The sequence below is a fragment of the Schistosoma haematobium genome, chromosome 3, assembly GCF_000699445.3.
Source record: "Schistosoma haematobium chromosome 3, whole genome shotgun sequence".
NCBI lineage: Eukaryota > Metazoa > Platyhelminthes > Trematoda > Strigeidida > Schistosomatidae > Schistosoma > Schistosoma haematobium.
Window position 1 is genome coordinate 11,776,625 of NC_067198.1, and position 20,074 is coordinate 11,796,698.

The following is a 20,074-nucleotide window of genomic DNA, read 5'->3' on the forward strand; positions in this document are numbered from 1 at the left end:
TCACCCTCTTTTATTCCTACACTGTCTATACTTATTTTTCGACTTATACAGCGGCTCGTCTTTGGTGGAAATTCGACTGTATCTAAACGTTCTCGAGTCAGTGTCCGGTTGAAAATTGTATGTTACCACTGAATATGAGTACTGAAGCAGTTTTTCTGAAACCACGTGCACCATTCAAACTGGCTGCCTTCAACGTTCGCACACTTATGCAGGTTGGACGACAGATAGGGCTGGCTATGTCTTTGGAAAGTCTTCATATCGATGTCTGCTGTCTATCCGAGACCCGTATTCAAGACTCTGGCGAAGTACTACAAATTCGCTCTTCATCTGTCTCTTCGAAAAGCTTGTTTTACATGCGCTTATCCGGGGACCCTGTAGCATCTTCGTCTGGTCTTGCTGGCGTTGGTGTCGCACTAAGCGCTAGAGCTGAGGCAGCACTAGTCGATTGGATCCCCATTAACAGTCGGTTATGTGCTGTTAGATTAGAAAGTTCCATCAAAGTGAGAAGAAATCGGCGTGAGAAACGATGTCTTTTCGTCATCTCCGCCTATGCCCCGACAGATTGCAGCCCGGATGCAATCAAGGATGAGTTTTACCACCACTTATCTGTTCTCCTCCAAAAAGTGCGATCGACAGATATTATTGTGCTAGACGGAGACTTGAATGCTCAGGTCGGGCGTTTAGGCACAGAAGAGAGTCGTTTAGGTGGCCGATGGGGACTCGTTGGTCGCAGGTCAGATAACGGGGACCGTCTACTGCAACTTTGCACAGAACACAACCTGTTTCTGGCTAGCACTAACTTTCGGCACAGTCATCGCCGATGTGCCACCTGGCGTCCTCCTTCTGCATCCCAAGCCTGGATTCAGATTGATCACAACGCGATCAGCTACCGCTGGCGTATTTGTGTACAAGACTGCCGCTCCTTTTGGAGTACCTATCTGGACTCTGACCATGCTTTGGTCTGCGCCAATCTTACCTTACTTTTCAGTGGACAACGAAGTGACCGCCACCAGCGGATTGATGTTAGCAAGCTGGTTGCAACTTCTGTTGCTAGTAAGTATCGAACCGAGCTAGCATCTAGGCTAGCTACCATTCCACCGAAAAGTATAGATGAGCATTGGTTGCAATTGCATGACGCCATGAAAATGGCGGGTACAGTCAGTTGTGGGTTCGCGAAACGTCCGACTTATAAGCACTGAATTTCTTCAGGCTCCTTACAACTCATCGAAGCCCGTCGGTCTACTCCGTGTCACCGTGAGTTTGACCACAAACGAAGGATGTTATGGAAGGAAATTGGGCAAAGCTTGCGTAAGGACCGAGAAGCCTGGTGGTCGGAGCGTACCAATGAGCTGGAAGCAGCAGCTGCATCTGGTAATTACCGGAAGCTCATCCAACTCATTCGAGCCACTGGCAGCAAGAAGTCTGGTGTGAGTGAAACAATCTGCGAGGATGATGGGATGCCAATCACTAACATCCATCGACGTCTTGGACGATGGGCAGAAGTTTTCGAAGGGCAGTTCAACTGGCCTGCTGCTCCGGCAACACCGGTCAGACTGTCCTGCCCTCCACGGCCGGTGACGACTGATCAACCAAATAAGGCGGAAGTCCGCAAGTTTATTAACATCCTAAAAGCCCTACATACAAACACCTAAGGCAGAGTGAGGGCATACAACCACCTCTCTCCATTGTTCCATTCGAGCAGTGGGGTTAGGCAGGGTTGCCCAATCTCACCATTCCTCTTCAACTTTGCCATCGATGAAATTCTGGAAACAGCTCTGATGGATATAAGTAATGGTGGTGTGGATCTGTTGCCTGGACAAAGAGTTCTCGACCTTGAGTATGCGGATGATATTGTCTTCCTGGGCGATAATGCCCAAGGCATGCAATCCGCACTTAATCAGTTGGCAATCAGTGTCCGTAGGTATGGTATGTGCTTTGCACCTTCGAAGTGCAAAGTACTTCTACAAGACTGGCAGGATTCTAATCCTGTACTCACCCTGGGTGGTGAGCAGATAGTAGTCGAGAGGTTCGTGTATCTAGGTAGCTGCATAAGTGCTGGTGGGGGTGTGAGTGATGAGATCAATGCACGTATAGTGAAAGCCAGAGCGGCTTATGCCAATCTGGGCCACCTTTGGCGCCTTCGTGATGTTAGCCTGGCTGTAAAAGGTCGGATCTACAACGCGTCGGTGAGGGCAGTTTTGCTCTATGCTTGTGAACCCTGGCCTCTCCGAGTTGAGGACGTTAGAAGACTCTCTGTGTTCGATCATCGCTGTCTCCGAAGGATTGCTGACATCCAGTGGCAACACCATGTCAGTAATGCAGAGGTTCGGCATCGTGTGTTCGGACACAGAGATGATAATGCAATCGATGTCACCATCTTGAAACACCGACTTCGGTGGCTTGGACATGTTCTACGAATGTCGCTCCAGAGAATTCCACGTCGTGCATTATTTGCCGACTCTGGGACTGGTTGGAAGAAGCGGAGAGGTGGTCAGTGCATGACATGGTGTCGTGGTATGAAAGAAAGCTGCAAAGGACTGGCTTCTGTCGGTCCTTCACGACTCCCTGGTTGGGGTCTGAGAGATGGTGCTACACAGTGGCTAGAGACGTTATCAGATATGGCTCAGAATAGAAGCCAGTGGCGATCCTGCTGTAACCTTCTTTTACTTTCTTCATAAAAAGTGGTTGTGTCTCCCTCAACTGAAAGATTTCTTCTGATTGTACCTTTCCGTTCTCTCATTATTACTATTATTATTACTACTACACTACCTTACACCAACCTCTTCGTTATTGTTCTCTTTTTTTCTTTCTCTTCGAATTCTCATTGTTTTGTGTGGCGTATATATATTGGCGCTCTCTTGTACCAATATTTATGTGTTCAAATAATAATAATATAAAGATCACCTTTTGTGAATTACTTTCATATCTAGTTTGATTATCTTCAGTATTATACTACTTCATTCTGGTGGGTGGGGTACTTTCAATTTTTACAATACTAAGGAGAAACAGCCGTCCAGTGCTTCCAGGTTTTCCATAGTGTTCTAGCTTTAATTGACTCATGAATTCAACTACTAAACCCCTGAAATCTCCACAAAAGCCCCTTCTGACAAGAAGAGTCTCCAACCATTGGTTACGATAGTCACGCGGACCCCAACCAAGTAGTCTGCATCTACCAACATGGGACAGACCAGAAGTTAGTGTCTTCAAGCACTGATACCACGTTTTGGTTTGGCCACCCCTAACTTTCTTCCAACCATCTCCAACACCGGTTAGCATTGCACGTCGTCGTCATCGGTCTTCAGGCATACATAACACGTGGCCCAACCATCTCAGTTGATGGAGATTCACCTCATCAAATGATTTGTCATCATTCCCTAATACCCTGCATCTAACCTCACTATTACTCACCCGGTGATCCCAGCAGACGCCAGCAATATTTCTAAGGCATCTGTGGTCAAATACTAGTAGCTTATGAGTATCTTCTATCCCTAGTGGCCATGTTTCGCAGCCGTAAAGCAGAACAGAACGAACGAGATTCTAGGTCCATCATGGACACAGTAAATCTACTTTGATTTAGCTAATATGAACCTATATATAGGTATAAATGAGTTATATCTATTAACTCATAACTATTTATAGTTCTCTACAAAATAAAACAATTCGATATTCAGTAAGCTTTTGAAATGATAGAGAAAGAAAGCAACATATATAGTTGTAACTGTAAAATGAAGTGATACATAATAGGGAAAATAAGAGAATCTTCTACGTAATTGAATCGAATAGAAGAAAACTCAGTTCATTGAAAGGTCTACATATAGAAGTTATCGAATCCAGGAGGTATGGCATGATCAGGATCTGGAATATGGCGACGACCACCTGAAGGATGTGGTCTGACAGGTCCTATACCGGGTCCAAAAGGATCGAATCGAGCCCCCGGAGGGACTGCCCCAGGGGGAAGAACATCAGGACCACCGAGAAAAAAGTCACTATCAACTCGACTACCAGGTATGATGCGCCTTGGATCTAAAATCATTCCACCACCTCTTGATGGCCCTCCAATACTTGCTAGGGGATCAAGGTCACTTCGTCCATAATCTGGCGGTAGTGTCCCAGCTGACGGCTCTGTTCTGGTGAAATTGCCCCGAAAGGGTATTTGTGGCTACAAAGAGAGGATGTGAAAGACAATTACATTTTACACATTCGTTTAATAAAGACAAGTCACTACAGATTGAATTTTTTCTTAGGATACATTCATAACAGTAACTGATCAACTATTGCCCTAAATAAAAAAACCCATCTAGTTGATGTCAATGCCACATAGTGCTCCATTTTACAAGTTATGCTCGGAGAAATATTTCATAATGATGGATGAAAAACCGAAAACCTGTTATCGATAACAATCAATATTATCAAGCCACTAGTCTGGTTTCAATAAATGTAACCGATATGTTAAAAGACAGTCTTAGGATTATTTATTTATTTATTTGAACACATAAATATTGGTACAAGAGAGCGCCAATATATATACGCCACACAAAACAATGAGAATTCGAAGAGAAAGAAAAAAAGAGAACAATAACGAAGAGGTTGGTGTAAGGTAGTGTAGTAGTAATAATAATAGTAATAATGAGAGAACGGAAAGGTACAATCAGAAGAAATCTTTCAGTTGAGGGAGACACAACCACTTTTTATGAAGAAAGTAAAAGAAGGTTACAGCAGGATCGCCACTGGCTTCTATTCTGAGCCATATCTGATAACGTCTCTAGCCACTGTGTAGCACCATCTCTCAGACCCCAACCAGGGAGTCGTGAAGGACCGACAGAAGCCAGTCCTTTGCAGCTTTCTTTCATACCACGACACCATGTCATGCACTGACCACCTCTCCGCTTCTTCCAACCAGTCCCAGAGTCGGCAAATAATGCACGACGTGGAATTCTCTGGAGCGACATTCGTAGAACATGTCCAAGCCACCGAAGTCGGTGTTTCAAGATGGTGACATCGATTGCATTATCATCTCTGTGTCCGAACACACGATGCCGAACCTCTGCATTACTGACATGGTGTTGCCACTGGATGTCAGCAATCCTTCGGAGACAGCGATGATCGAACACAGAGAGTCTTCTAACGTCCTCAACTCGGAGAGGCCAGGTTTCACAAGCATAGAGCAAAACTGCCCTCACCGACGCGTTGTAGATCCGACCTTTTACAGCCAGGCTAACATCACGAAGGCGCCAAAGGTGGCCCAGATTGGCATAAGCCGCTCTGGCTTTCACTATACGTGCATTGATCTCATCACTCACACCCCCACCAGCACTTATGCAGCTACCTAGATACACGAACCTCTCGACTACTATCTGCTCACCACCCAGGGTGAGTACAGGATTAGAATCCTGCCAGTCTTGTAGAAGTACTTTGCACTTCGAAGGTGCAAAGCACATACCATACCTACGGACACTGATTGCCAACTGATTAAGTGCGGATTGCATGCCTTGGGCATTATCTATGGAAACTACTTTTCTCGCTTCAAATAACAGTCTTAGGAAGATAGGTATGGTGCTACAGGCAGTTAAGTGGCTAACTAACTTGTCTCATTACTTTAGAATTAAGCCGGTCAAGCACCAACCTACAAAATAAGAAGTGGAAAATGTGTTTATTATATAGGAATATGAGTCTGGTACTAGCTTCGCCTTTCTTTATGAGTCACTAAATTGATGTTCAACACGTAAAGGACGTACTGGTATTGGAGGAGAATGCTGGGTGCTCCGAATTAAAATGTTAAAGTGCCCTGTTAAGCATCCTTACAGAACAGTATGATATTTGAAACCTAGTCTGTATTCGAGCGAGTTCCGAATATACAGACTGGTTTATCTATTTATCGACTTATATTTTTACGCTTGGTTGTATTATTAGTAGGACAGAGATAATAATAATGCGCTGAACGCACAAGATCGTTGACATTTAATCCATGCTGAACATATATAATTGGTCGTATTTCATACAACAACGAAATATGGAGTACTCGGTAAGATAAGTAAGTCAATAAGTAAGGCTGTCAATCTTCAGTCGACCACATATTTAAGTTGGGTCCGAATGAATCGTTTATATCTTACGTACGGTCAAATAAAAAAGGAGTTATGAACTTTTTAAGTGTTTTCGCTTAGTGTAGAAAAAAAGTTGAACAGTTAGTATGAAAAGCCTATGGTAATAAGAAATATGAATGGTGTGATTTATGATTATACATAGCCGTTTATAGTTTGATATTTAAACCATCTGTTATTTATACAAGATAACTTCTTGCAGTTAACAGATTTTTTCAATTGTATCTCTTTACATTTCTTGTTCAGCAGTTTAATAATTGCAGTATGAACTTTGAACAGCATTTTCGCTTTAAGAAACGATTAACTAAACTGCTTACAGATGGGAATGGAAGATTACAATTTAATTTATATATATTCAGCATATTCCAAAAACTTTATGTAGCTGCATTATGAGTTTGTCGTACACGATATTGCTAATAGTAAGTTTCTGAAAAATCTCAGAGCGAAGGTTATCGTAATAATATTCAGAAAACACATTATCAACCATAAATGCCAAATAGGTCCAAGCAAAATATGAAACCTAGTTACGAATATGCACTATTGTATTCCAAACTATTCAACGATATGATAAATGTTGAGATATTGTTCTAGAATAATAGTATGGAAGAATGAGCAGTGAGCATTTCTTTAAAAATCTTAACGCGTTTAGCAGACAGATTAGTATTTGGTTCCGAGTTACACTCGAAGTGTGGGGGTTATTGGTGCTACTGACAACCCAAACCGAAGTAGATGGATCGGGACCTGAGCCTGTGACTTGGTGGCTGAATGTTAAACACCTCAACCACTGGACCAGCGTCATCAAAGTAATAGCCACCAAATGCCCTGGGACGGCCAAGGTATGGAGAGTCAGCTTTCCCTCTCGAAATGCCCTCAGATGGCCACGCGTATACAGCCACTACCAGGGAAGTCCTATTCATTGCCTTATCGTGGTGCGGGTATTGTTTACGAAGTTGAGAGGACGATAAGTGAATGCCTGGCACTCTAACCGGGTTGGTGGATACGGGGTATCTACTAAGGGGAGTTAGAAAACCCTCATTCCAAACCAATGGTGCACATGGGCTCCATGATCCTGAAGGAACAAATGGAGTATAAACCAATCGTTGGTCACCGGCTACCATGGTTCTGCGTCTCCTTACGTTGCTCCACTGTCTTGTAGATCAGATCTTTAGGTCGAAGGCTCCGGGTGTGGCCCCTAAGAAAACCACCTGCTTCGGTCTGGGCACCCGGGTAGTATAACAGACCGCACGCAAATCAAGTGACTTGTGTGGCGCATATGTATTCTGTTCCTCTTTGTACCAATATTTATGTGTTCAGATAAATAAATGACTAGTGTGACTTAAGTATCAAGTACAATTCTGCAAACCGTATTATCAGCCACGACTTTTGTGTGAGAGCTCATGGAAGTACCCGGCTGCATACACTGAAGTAGACAGTGTAGTCGAACGTAGGGTTAATGTACGTGTTAAAGATAGCTATGTGTATGAAATATGGTTCGTAAAAATAAAACCGGATAGAGTAAATGATGTTCGGATGATAAGTTTAATTTTAACGAAGAAAACAGTGGGATTTCTCTATAATGCTAACTTAAAGGATCTGTTTTAATATGAACAACTAGGGCCATCCTGATCAGCAATTAGACGCAATTAGTTTGTCATAATCCACATAGAGTCAGACACACATGTGTTAGCCTATGGTGACATACTAAAATCATCAGAGCAAAATGTACAATAGCAGGGTGGTCAAGGTTTGGTTGTTCTTAAGAAATATGAGGACTGTAAATACGCGTTTAGGGTATCAAACTCTATGAAAGCACAAACAGTATTCACATGTCCACCTTGGTAGAAATCAGACTATCTGAGAACTATGCTTGTGATACTGTCGAAAATAATGTACAGTAATGTGTAACCATCAGTTCGTTTAATTCACAAAGAAAGCTCGGAAAGGAATATTTAAGCATTGTTAACTCAGGTAACTGAACAATACTATCAAGAAGTGTATAATTTAAGCTATGACGTTAGTTGAATTAAAAAGACTGTAATCATATTATGGACATTGTGAGCACAAAAATGTAGTAAACTGATCACTATTATCCTTCAAAAAGTGACTGATCACTAATTATATGTTTTTTGTTTACAATGCATGTCGTTCAATTACTTGTGCCTGTAGGAGACAACGTGTTTATAAGAACCTTCGTTTAAATTTGGACAACATTGGATTTACTTAAAATTCGATTGCTGAATTTTTTACAAATATAATCCTCCTGCTTGATGTTCAACAAACTTGTTAGTTTAAAATCATAACTAATCTTTCCATAGATCATAAAAAAGTCTATACAGAATTATGTTGCTGTTTAATAGCATCAAGATAAATGTCACAGTATGAATTCCTAGACAAAAAACAGTACAATGAACTAACTGAAATTACAACGACCGAAATTGAAGGGTGAGAAATAGCATTTCTCAGACTTTTGGAATCGCTGTGTTGTAGGTCAACATTAGCTGAAGATTGGGAAATAAAGAGCACCGAAGGGATGTTTTGCTCTGGCTCGACTCTTTGAAATTTCGGACCGAAAAATCAAGATAGAACCTAGAACCTTCAAGTCTTGCAGAAAATAGAATACTATTAGGTTAGTAGGTTTAAATTATGTGGTCAGAAATCCCAAGTTTGGTTAATTCACAGTCTAACATAACTATTACTACCTGAAATCAGTGGGTGGTTATTCTATTCTGTCAAGAATCTGTTAACTCCACATACTATGTATTACACCCATTTTATTCCAAGGACTTCAGAGCATGTTTGTCTTATTCTAGGAAGTCAAAGAATATATGTGCAATATCACTACCAGATAAATAGATTAAGTTCTTAATGCAAACATACTTGGTTATGGAAATCATCATTGCTTGGTCGAGGTTCATTCTTATCAGTTTCAGATGGACGGCAGGAAAGAGGTGGTGGGAGGACAGGTTTCCATAGATTTTCCTCAAAGGAGTCCAGCAGTTCGTCTAATTGGGGGAATACGATATTAGCATCTCCGTAAGTCGAATTATCGACGCTATCAAGACAAACATGTTCGATTCCAGAAAGTTCCAAATGTCCAAATTTATCAGTAGTTGTGTCTGTTACATTAACAAAAATGTGAGCGTCTGTTTCGGCTACTGAGACTTGCAGCTTTTAAAGATTAAATAACATACGAGACAAGAGTTAAAACTTATGATATATATATATATAGTTACAAGTCAAAGAAATTAAAGTTTGAACAGCCTTATATAAAACAGAATGTTAGCACAAACAAATCCCAACGTGCATTTCAATTAGCACTATTCCCGTATGTACTAAGGTACTCGTTTACTAATTAAAAAGAGAACACGTAAAACCAACAACACTGAGTTTGTACATAAACCACGGTGTGTCAATTTGATAAAACTTAGAAGCAAGTGTTGTTGGTACGGTACTACCTCGAGCTGCTTAAACACCAACATACTAATAGTAAATTGAAAAAATAGGGAGAGTTACATTAAAGACTTTAATCCGTTTTGGAAAGTGAATCGAAACAAAATGACATATTCACTGGGACTCATGTGATCAACCATCTTACTGATGTATGGTACCTTGGGTAGGGCACAGTTTTGTCCGGTTTTTACGCTATGACTAATATTATTTTCGCAATGATTTCATTAAAATTAAAAGACTTCGAAGAGATGACCAGTAAAACACCTAAAAGCATACATTTATAGATCTAAAGGGCTTTAAGATTCTCGGAGTGGAAAAAACTGGATGCTATTACTTGATAGAGAGATGTCTGTGGGAATGGTAGTTGTCAATGTAAATGACAAGAGTGTCATACCATAACACATTTACTTGATCGGGTTTGAAAGGCATTTTCGACTTTCCTCGATAATATAGAAACTTTTTAATGAGACACAATCAATGTTGCTTAATAAGGGAGTTTGAATGGGTTCTTGTACATTATTTAATTTTCTCGAAGCTGTAATCAAAACCCACCAATTAGATAGGAATTATGATAATATATATTTCTTAGCAGTATTTTGAGGCTATTATGGGATTTCACGTCATTTAGCTTGACGAAATTGCCATACGACCTGCTCGCAAAGTAATATCTGGGATCGCCATTTTCAGTCTTGCGTTCTGAAACTAGATTACACTTTTCCAGCTAAGTCGGTTACTGTCTTAAATGAATACGTACGTCACAAAAACACCTCAAAATTTAGCAAGTTAGTTGCATGTAATTAGTTTAAAGACTTAGTACATGAACCTGTACAAGATAACAAAGCTGTAGGCTCGAGAAAACCAAGTACGAATAATGGCGATAGGTCTGTTCATCCCTATGAGTGCTAAAAAGAAGCGGGCTGATTCGTCTAATAAAGGTGAAGAATTCTAATTAGATCCATAGATCGATTTCATCACTGTACTTTTACTGAATAGTGCTTCTACAAATAGTTGTATGCATCTTTTGTTGCAGGTTGACAGTTTATTCTGACCTGAAGGCTTCCATTTTTATTAAAAATTTCTGAAATTTGTAAGGGATATACTTGCGCATGGTGTTTTGATTATAATCCATCCGAGTAGATCGACAGTCCAGAAGAAATTGTGGTTCGCTGAAACTGTTTCTAGGCAGAACAACTTGCTTATGCGTCATATGTTGCTACCAAGCCCTTAAAGAACGTTCCTAACGGGTAATTTAGCGAGGTAACCTAATAAAACAACGAGTGCCATGGGGAGCTTTATTTGCTGGAAGATATTTGATTTAAGCTTTTAGTTGTATACAAGTAGTCTGAGTAAGTATACGAGCGAAACAACACAAGTATGCTTTTTACACATTAAACGGTGCGCTGGGTGCAAAAGATACATTCAGTCAACGACAGAACCCTCTCCAATACTTTAGGTGAATACTTAAGACAGAATAAGTATACGTACTTGGGTGCACGGTGTTGATAACGTGTCGGACTTTGATCTAGATATCAACGCGTATGACATTCGAATAGGATCTTCAGCAAGACAGGACGAACTAAGTACTGCAGTTCGCGCGGTAGCTTCTGTGGGTCTTGCTCCACGCGATAAAAGTTCTGAGTGGACCAAAAGAGCTATAAACGAAGCTCGATTCTTGCAATTTGACCCATGAAAGGATAAAACGTAGTCAAGGATGCTTGTTTCTACAGGACGTTTTTTACTACTTGCATCAGACATAGGTGATATGAGATGAGCTTGATTTAACGAATCCTCTCAAAAGATTTGAATGTTGGGACATCAACGACCTTGACTTTATAAAGACCACAAAGTAGCGTTAGACTTTATGTAACTGGCTTGCAGGCAACTTGTATCCTGAATTAAAATAAATTGGAAGGGAGAAGGAAAAGTAGTAAGTCAGCAACACCATCTGCATGTGGCATTGATTTTTTATTATAACTGAACACAGAAGCTACAGGAATATTACTTCGCACGAGTTACAGCAGGACTCGAAGAATTACTCAAGGTTATCCTAACTAAAATATTTACCTGTAAGATTTTACTTTTTTGGAGGCTACTTAAAAACGGGGCAGCTGAACAACTATGTTAGGATATACAGTAGCATGAATTCGACATGAAATTATATATTTCAAACGGTCACATAATAAGCAGTCAACCTCATTATATTATAACTATTAGTCTAGCAAGGTAAATAAATTCTACAACCTAACCAGTGCTTCTAGGTATGCTAGCCCTCCTTTTGAAACTCCGATGGTCGGTGGGTAAAAAGTCCGAACGTTGTTTGAGGCATGACTTAGGTATCATTGATCCTCTGACAATTAAACTGTACTTTGGATCTGTATGTCAGCACTGGTAAACTTAACGAGATCTAACAAAATGTAGGATACGGATGTCCTTGAGCGGTGTTCGATGGGAGCGATGCCATTTTCTCATCGGGAGCGAAACCTACTACTGAACAACTAACAAAATACTTTGCAAACTTGAGATTATTTCGTAATGACCACTGTTTCACTGTCCTAGAAGAAAGTCTTGGGAGGAATGAGTGCTAGTGAGGTGAAACCATGGGATGATTAGCTGCAGAAAACTAGTGGATCAAACTAAAGGTGTGATAGCATTATCAGGTACGTGCGAGATACTTTGTCAGTGCCAGTTATTCAGACAGTGTCACACGATAATCAGACATTTAGGGTTGTAGGCTTTTGAGTGATATATCAAAGATAGGATTCTGAGTCACTTTTGGTTTGAAGCTGGCAAAACTTTCCAAAACAAACGGTAATCGTTGTCAGCATAGCTGTAGAAGGTTCAAGGTGATTGAAATTGCTGTTTCCCGTGACCAACAAACTCATTTGAGATTTAACTGCCGGAGTACATAGCATTCTTATGTTATATAGTCTAACCTTAGTATCGATCAAGTAAATTAGTCAGTCAACCATAATAACGTAAAACCTAGCACATTGGGAGTGATCTCCCGGTATAAAAAGAATAAGATCTTTTTAAACCCAAGAATTCAAGTTAATTTACCTCATCCATAGCAGTGAGACTGATTTTATCATTACTTGCATAACCCCTCCAACCATCGATTATGATAATCGCGTTGGACCTAACCACACAACATCCCACCACCAACCACATCACTTAACCCAACGGTCATGTTCGTCTGATATTTCCCCTCAAATTCCCCACAAGTTCTCATCTCACCCCTCTCTCAAGATGATGATTTTATTGGTGCCTAGTACCTTCGTACGATAAGTAACCATGTATCACCATACTCTTAAATTTATAATTGTATTCCATTTTCATTACCGAACAGCAAAGACAAAATCTCAGAAGCTTCGATGAGTTTATTTCCTAACGTTTCCGCAATATTAAGCACGTTTCAGATCGTTGGCGTGGTGAGAGCCACGTATTTATCTGGACTCTGGATCCTTACTTAATCAAACAATTGAAAAGGTCAGTAGCACCACGCACACCCAGGGATTGGTTGCAATATTGTATGTTTAATTTGGTTCCTTTAGGGTCACTACTACTGATCACAACTGGTCTTTTATCCATCAAATCTGTTGGACAACTTAAATAAAAATAATAATCCGGAAACATCGCTGTCGAATTTACCCCAACACTGACTGAAGTTTATGCCATTATCACACATATGAGTTAGGGGTTGTACTCTCGTTGATTACAGCTTGTGCTCTTCTCGATAACCACGAGAGCAGGACTCTCCGTTTATCATCTTTTAAAGATTCATTTAACCGGAAGCATCGTACAACACCTCATCACCCATATTTGTGGGCAATAAGCTTGGTTGACTCACTCATACAAACTGATCTCTATATTATTCAAAACGTGACACTTTCAACCGGCTTTTAAGTACCAGAAACCAATGTGCATGAATATAAGTAGTCGATCTATTGGACATGTGAACATTGGAGTCCAGAGCACATCTCTCACGAACCTACTCATATTTAAGGGTTTACTGTTGTGGTGCGTGCTACTTATATTGATATAATTAGTATATAACGTGAGTTAAAAGAATGTAATGTCTGGCAGCAGAGGATGGTGAAGATCAAGAAAGGAAGAGCGAGAACACAATGGAATTTGTAAGAAACCGCATGAACAATGAAATGTGAGACAATGGATTGATGTTTCAACGGCAACAGTCCGGTTAGATATGATGGAATGATATTTTGCAAATTAACGACTTACTATATGGTTTTTCTATTTTACCAAGTAATTCTGTAATTTTGTGCTAAATACAATTTGGTTGTCCTCACCTGTGTTCTCCTTCACTACATTTGGTGTCGCTGCCTCCACTAAGGATGAAGATTCCGTGGCCGAAGGAGTTTGAGGACGGAGATGTGCTGAGCTTCCTGAAGGAGTTTGAGGCCGTGGCGGAGCTGGTGGGAGTGAAGGAGCCGAAGGCAAAGTTGGTGGTGCTAGGGACGCTGCTGAGAGGCAGGGCGAAGGCTGTGTATGACAGCTTGGACGGTGCTGGCGGGAAGACGACATGAGGACAGTCACGGAGCGGTTGGCGGCGGAGTTCGACAGCTCAGTGGACAGAAAGGGGGGCACTGCAAAAGTTCCGGTTGGCGAGGTTGCCGGTCGATGGTGACCCACTGGTGCTGTCTGTGGAGCTTGCCAGATTGTTACGTCGTGCGCTGCCGAGTCTGGATGAGGAGTCGGAGGCACAGTTGTTGGCGTCACAGTTTATCGAGAGTCTGCCACCACCTCCCAACAGCTGAAACTGGTGAACGCAGCGCAACCGAACTGGCGAAGGTGACTCGTCAGCTGATGACGCGAACAGTAGCTCCGGTCGGGTGCGAAAAGCAGGAGATGAGTAATGTCGAGAGGAAGATTAGGGAGCTGGATCGTGAGATTGCAGCAATACGAGTGAATCATAAAAGGAACGATAAATGTTACGCTTGTGGAGGGACAGGACATTGGAAGATAAACTGTCCAACAAGACGAAGACGCAGATATTTTAGACGTTATAACGAGTGTTCTTTCTATCCTAGGAATCTGTGGGTTGTTGCGTTAGTAGAAAGAGGGGCAGTGTATACGAGAGTGAACATAAACGAACGAGATTTAGTTTGTCTGATCGATGCAGGGGCAGCAGTATCGTTAATAGGCAAAGAGCAATGTAAGAGACTAAAGCCGTGTACATTAGCTGTCCACACTATAGGAGGCCATATGTTAGAGGTGTTGGGGGTATCTAACAGTATCGCAAAAGCGGGAGATGCTGAGATAAATTTTCCGTTCGTGGTAACCACAAGCTTATCGAGACCGATATTAGGAGCAGATTTCCTAAGAGAAGTAAAAGCGATAGTCGACTTAAGAAGCGGTAAGGTGGTCACAAAGTATGGTTCATTGCCAATACACGAAAGTAGCGAAGAGGCTGAAATAAGAGTGGCAGCGGATGTCTCGTCGAAGAAACCAAACATTAGCGAGTTATCCCAAAAGTATGCGAAACTGTTCACTGGAGATGGGGAGCCGTGTGGATTTTGTGACAAAGTAAAGCACGAAATCCCGATAAAGAACGACCGAGTAAATATATTTGCAACACGTCGTGTCCCGGTGCATTTAGAGGCTGCGGTAAATCGTCAGGTCCAGGAAATGTTGAAAGAAGGTATAATTGAGGAAGCAGGCAGCCCATATAGCTCACCGGTACTCTTGGTAAAGAAACCAAATGGAAAGTATAGATTTTGTGTCGACTTCAGAGAGTTGAATAATATAACAGACCTGAAACCTTGTGCAATGCCCACAGTGGTGGAAACATTAGATTGGCTACAGAATGCCACGGTGTTTACAGTACTGGATTTGCGGTCAGGATATTGGCAACTGCCTATAAAACAGAGCGACCGAAGCAAGACAGCGTTTACTGTACGTGATAAACAGTATCAATTTAGACGAATGCCGTTCGGGTTGGCGGGTGCGCCGTTCACGTTCAGAAGATTAATGACACTACTGCTCAAGAATCTAGATAATGTCGAGGTATATGGCGACGATGTAGTTGTGTACAGTCGAACAGAAACAGATCACATCAAGCATGTGGAAGCGGTCTTAAAGCGAATTGACGAATTTGGACTTCGGATTAATAAGGACAAGTAGCAGATAGCGAAAAGTAGCGTCACATTGTTGGGACATAAAGTGGGAAATGGAGAAATAAAACCATTGCCGGAGAAAATTCTTACCATAAAAAATATTGCAGTACCTAATTCGAAAAGGAAGTTGAGACAGTTCCTGGGAAGAGCGGCGTTCTACAGTCGGTTTGTCAAGAATTTCAACGAAATAGCAGCACCCTTATATAAGTTATTGAGCAGCACCAAGTTTACGTGGACTGAGACTGCCGAACAAACGTTCAACCGAATCAAAAACATGCTAGACGATCGCCAGATGACGCTCAGACTGCCTGAACCGGGAAGACTGTTTACAGTGGCCACAGACGCGAGTGATCATGGTATAGGTGCTGTGTTGAGTCAGGCTGATAGAGTGGTGGAATATGCGAGTCGCGTCCTCACACCCGCTGAACAGAAGTATTCAACCATCGAAAAGGAGTGTTTAGCGATCGTGTGGGCAGTGGAAAAATGGAGACCATACCTCTTAGGTAGACGATTTCACATTGAGACCGACCATAAACCCCTGCAGTGGTTGAAAACAGCAAGAGACCCCCGAGGGAAGTTGACGCGATGGATGATACGCCTGCAAGAATACGACTTCAGTATCGGCCATGTTCCAGGAAAAGAAAACGTAATGGCGGATTACTTGTCAAGACCAGACATGGAAGCCGACCTGCCATTAACAGCATACGCAGTGAATAGTGTAGAGGGAGACCCATTAGAACTCGTCCGGCAGCAGAAAGCTGACCCTAACCTTCGAGAGGTAATCAGAGTGATAAAAGAGGGAGCAGACGTAGATAAACGAACAATGGACAATGAGGTAATAACGCTGCTTCTGCAAAAGGAACGACTGAGAGTGAACTCATATGGAGTCCTGGCAGGACGATGACGAGAATTGGGTGGCGGTGATCCCGAAAGACTGGCGGCGTAAAGTGATACACGGGTGTCACCAGGTAGCACATACAGGTATCGCAAGAACGACGGGCTTACTACGACAAAGTGCATACTGGCCGAGCATGAGAGACGATGTGGCTGAATACGTGTTAACTTGCCAGCAGTGTCAGCTAATGAAAAGCGATCGATACACACAACCGCCATTACAGTCAATCCTAGTAGCCCCAGTCGGCGATCTATGGTCGGTGGATGTGATGGGACCGTTTCCACAGACGGCGAGCGGTAACCAGTACCTGCCAGTGATGACGGAACATGTTACACGTTGGGTAGATGGCGTACCCATTGCAGACCAGCGGGCAAGGACAGTGATCGAAGTGGTAATCCGGCATATTGTAGAGTGTCACGGAATACCGAAGATGATATTAACTGACCAGGGTCCCTGTTTTGAAAGTGACGAGTTTAAAGCCCGTTTAAAGCAGTTTGGCATCAAGAGAATACGAACTACACCATATCATCCTCAGACAAACGGGCTTACAGAGAGAAACAACCGGACGTTAAAGGAATGGTTAGCATCTAAAGGAGGAAATTGGGAGAAAGAGTTACCATTGATTTTGCTGGCACACCGTTCCTCCACACAAGGAACAACCAAGAAGTCACCTTTCTTACTCATGTGTGGCAGACAGCCACGACTTCCAATTTCATAATAAGACCTGGCCACAACAACAGAAATGGACGACAACAAGGTTAAGAAAAGAGAGGAGGGAGGCAATAAAGAACGTGGAAAAGAGACAAATATCAGACATAAAGAAGGCGGAACAACAGAGGAGAACGTGGAAACCCTTTGCAGTGGGGGACCTAGTAAAGTGTAAAGAACGAAAAAGTAACATAGCAGGGGGAGCAGGGTCGGGAAAGCAGATCCCAAAGCGGGAAGGACCGTATGTTATCACGGAGAGACGCGGCTCGGTCTACACAATCCGGAGAGAAGACAAACAGAAGCGCGTAAATGCTAGTCAACTGCAGAGATGGTTTCAAGATCATCATGGGTGTGAGTCACGAAAAGCACCAAAGAAGACAACTGTACGGCGATCAGAAAGACTGTGAAGACACCTTATTAAAAGGGGGGACTAGTGTGGTGCGTGTTATTTATATTGACACAAATAGTATATAACGCGAGTCAGGAATGTAATGTCTGGCAGCAGAGGATGGTGAAGATCAAGAAAGGAAGAGCGAGAACACAATAGAATTTGTAAGAAACCGCATGAACAATGAAATGTGAGACAATGGATTGATGTTTCAACGGCAACAGTCCGGTTAGATATGATGGAATGATATTTTGCAAATTAACGACTTACTATATGGTTTTTCTATTTTACCAAGTAATTCTGTAATTTTGTGCTAAATACAATTTGGTTGTCCTCACCTGTGTTCTCCTTCACTACACTGTTAGCTATCTGTCTGAAATTCACATAATTATTAGTACAAAGATGCAAAAAGTATTCGAAGTTTGACAACACCTTAATTAGTAACATCTTTCATAATCGAAACGTGACGACCCAGTCAAATCAGAAGTCCGAAGCGACGAGGTTCGAAGATATATTTGACAGAATATAGATATATCGAGAAGTAACTAATCTAAGCTGGCTAATGGCTGTAGGGGATGTGGAGTATATTGTATCCACTGCGATCTCATGGGGATGCGTGACCCAGCACCTTTAGCTGTGTGAGTCCATTAAAACTAATGCGGTCAACATCAAATATCGAAAACTTAAAGAGCTATTAATTTTGGGGATTTATTTGCCGCTACAGGTATTTTTAGGTAATTAATGACCTTTTGATAACGGTTCATACATATCGGTAGTTTTACTAATTCCTATCACGGCTAAGCAATAACGAGGTAGAGAAAATCTCTCGTTAATAAATAAATAGTATTAAACTTGACAACCAACTGAACAACTAGTTGAAGCTCTTCCTCTCCGCGGTTAGCTATTGTAAATCACCAACATAGATGGTCTGTTTAGAATGACTGAGGGCTAACTAGCACCGAAGTCATACATTACGGTTGGTACCTAACGTTGATCACCCATTCGTCGTATACAAGTACTGTGGCTATCTTGGTGACCATACAGCACAGACAACGTTGTTACAGAAATATGTTGATAGGAGTAGATACAAGGAAGAGAGTGCGACCATCATCGCATGGGCCAGTCAGTGACGTGCAATTAATTGGTGCATGTTGGTTGTTCTCAACCTTGACGAGGATCAGCAAATTGTTGGTCGTTCCGTGACCCAATCACCAGATGATTTGGCTAGGATTCAATGACATTCAACTATCCCTACATTACTCCGCCACCAGATTCAATGGCCGTATTAAAATTAACAAATTGACTGAAACACTAGTTGGAATTCTTCCACCATCCCCGTGGAATGCAAATGCATTTGTAAATCAACTTATATGGATAGCAGACCGGCATAAACGTTAACTGTCTTTCTAATTCAAACCAAAGTTTACACCAATATCAACATTGATACAGTATTGATTGTCCTTCTATTTATCAGCACAAAATCCTTGAACTCCTCATAAGTTAAGCTATTAACCAAAGATCATTACTATTCATCTGGATGTGACTTGCTCAAATAGCTTTATACTAAATCATTCTTCATCATGATAATTCTTTTCTGCTCAGTGATTAAGTAATGTTCACGTGGATTTTCATTTTACGCGTGTTAAAAATTAAATCAAACATTTTTGAAATTACAACATGTATTTCCCAATTAGTCACTGCCGCCTTCTTTTCGATTCAACTTTCAGTTTATCAATACACAGAGGATTCTTATTATTCTTTTGGTAACCTATGACTTGTGACAATCCCACTCGATTTGATATCGAACCAACGTTACGTTGATTATGGTGGGATAGTAGCGTAGAAGTATTGGTTCTTAATCACGTGTCCTCTGAAGCTGAACATCTAACTACTGGGAAGATTTACATTCAACATATGACGCAAAGTGAAGGTCAACAATAGTGAACGCGGCAACAGGAGATCGAAATGACATGGCTCGGTCATGCGGTTTGGTGACAATAATCGCCAACAAACCAAATGAGGCAACATATACTTAGATGCAAGCAACGGTCGAAGGAGTGATACATATAAGACAGACCATGGGAATGGTCGTGGAAGAACATATATGAAGGAATTTTTTATTGTACTCGCACAGCAATCGCACAAAGTGGGTTGTAAAGCCCTCCACAAGTTTGACACTTAGGAAAGAGAATTCTCGGGAGTTCGTGAATGAACGTGAGAATATTGATGGACGGTCTTTTGACGAACTTGAAGGAATCTACATAATATAGCGGTGGAATGCTGTAACATCAGCGACCAACTCATTATTGTTACCAGCCCTTTGGACAAAGTGATATAGTTGCCATACATATGGCCACAATACTGGGCTCTAAAACGATGATAGTAATCATGGAAATTGAAT

At 41.6% G+C, this 20,074-nt stretch overlaps 1 protein-coding gene across 2 annotated transcripts; it reads right to left on the reverse strand.

Annotated features, from left to right (window-relative positions):
* Positions 1–2,680: 2,680 nt before the first annotated feature.
* PSMF1 (Proteasome inhibitor PI31 subunit) lies at positions 2,681–11,395 on the reverse strand. 2 transcript variants are annotated; one of them, XM_051213007.1, is made up of 3 exons: positions 11,034–11,395; positions 8,976–9,266; positions 2,681–4,159 (listed from the first exon to the last, which is right to left on the reverse strand). In XM_051213007.1, the coding sequence occupies exons 1-3, from the start codon at positions 11,301–11,303 to the stop codon at positions 3,809–3,811; spliced, it is 912 nt and encodes a 303-aa protein (XP_051068941.1). In that variant the 5' UTR covers positions 11,304–11,395; the 3' UTR covers positions 2,681–3,808. The 2 variants fall into 2 exon arrangements, with proteins under 2 accessions (XP_051068941.1, XP_051068942.1); XM_051213008.1 differs by lacking the exon at positions 2,681–4,159 and adding an exon at positions 5,446–8,936.
* Positions 11,396–20,074: the final 8,679 nt, after the last annotated feature.

Bases quoted from the DNA above. Each gene is read 5' to 3' on its own strand.
- PSMF1 (XM_051213007.1), bottom strand. From the start codon at position 11,303: ATGTCTGATGCAAGTAGTAAAAAACGTCCTGTAGAAACAAGCATCCTT. The intron at 9,267-11,033 runs GTACGTATACTT...AATCTTTAAAAG, and splicing joins TATCAACACCGTGCACCCAA to CTGCAAGTCTCAGTAGCCGA. The intron at 4,160-8,975 runs GTATGTTTGCAT...CTCTCTTTGTAG, and splicing joins ATGATGATTTCCATAACCAA to CCACAAATACCCTTTCGGGG.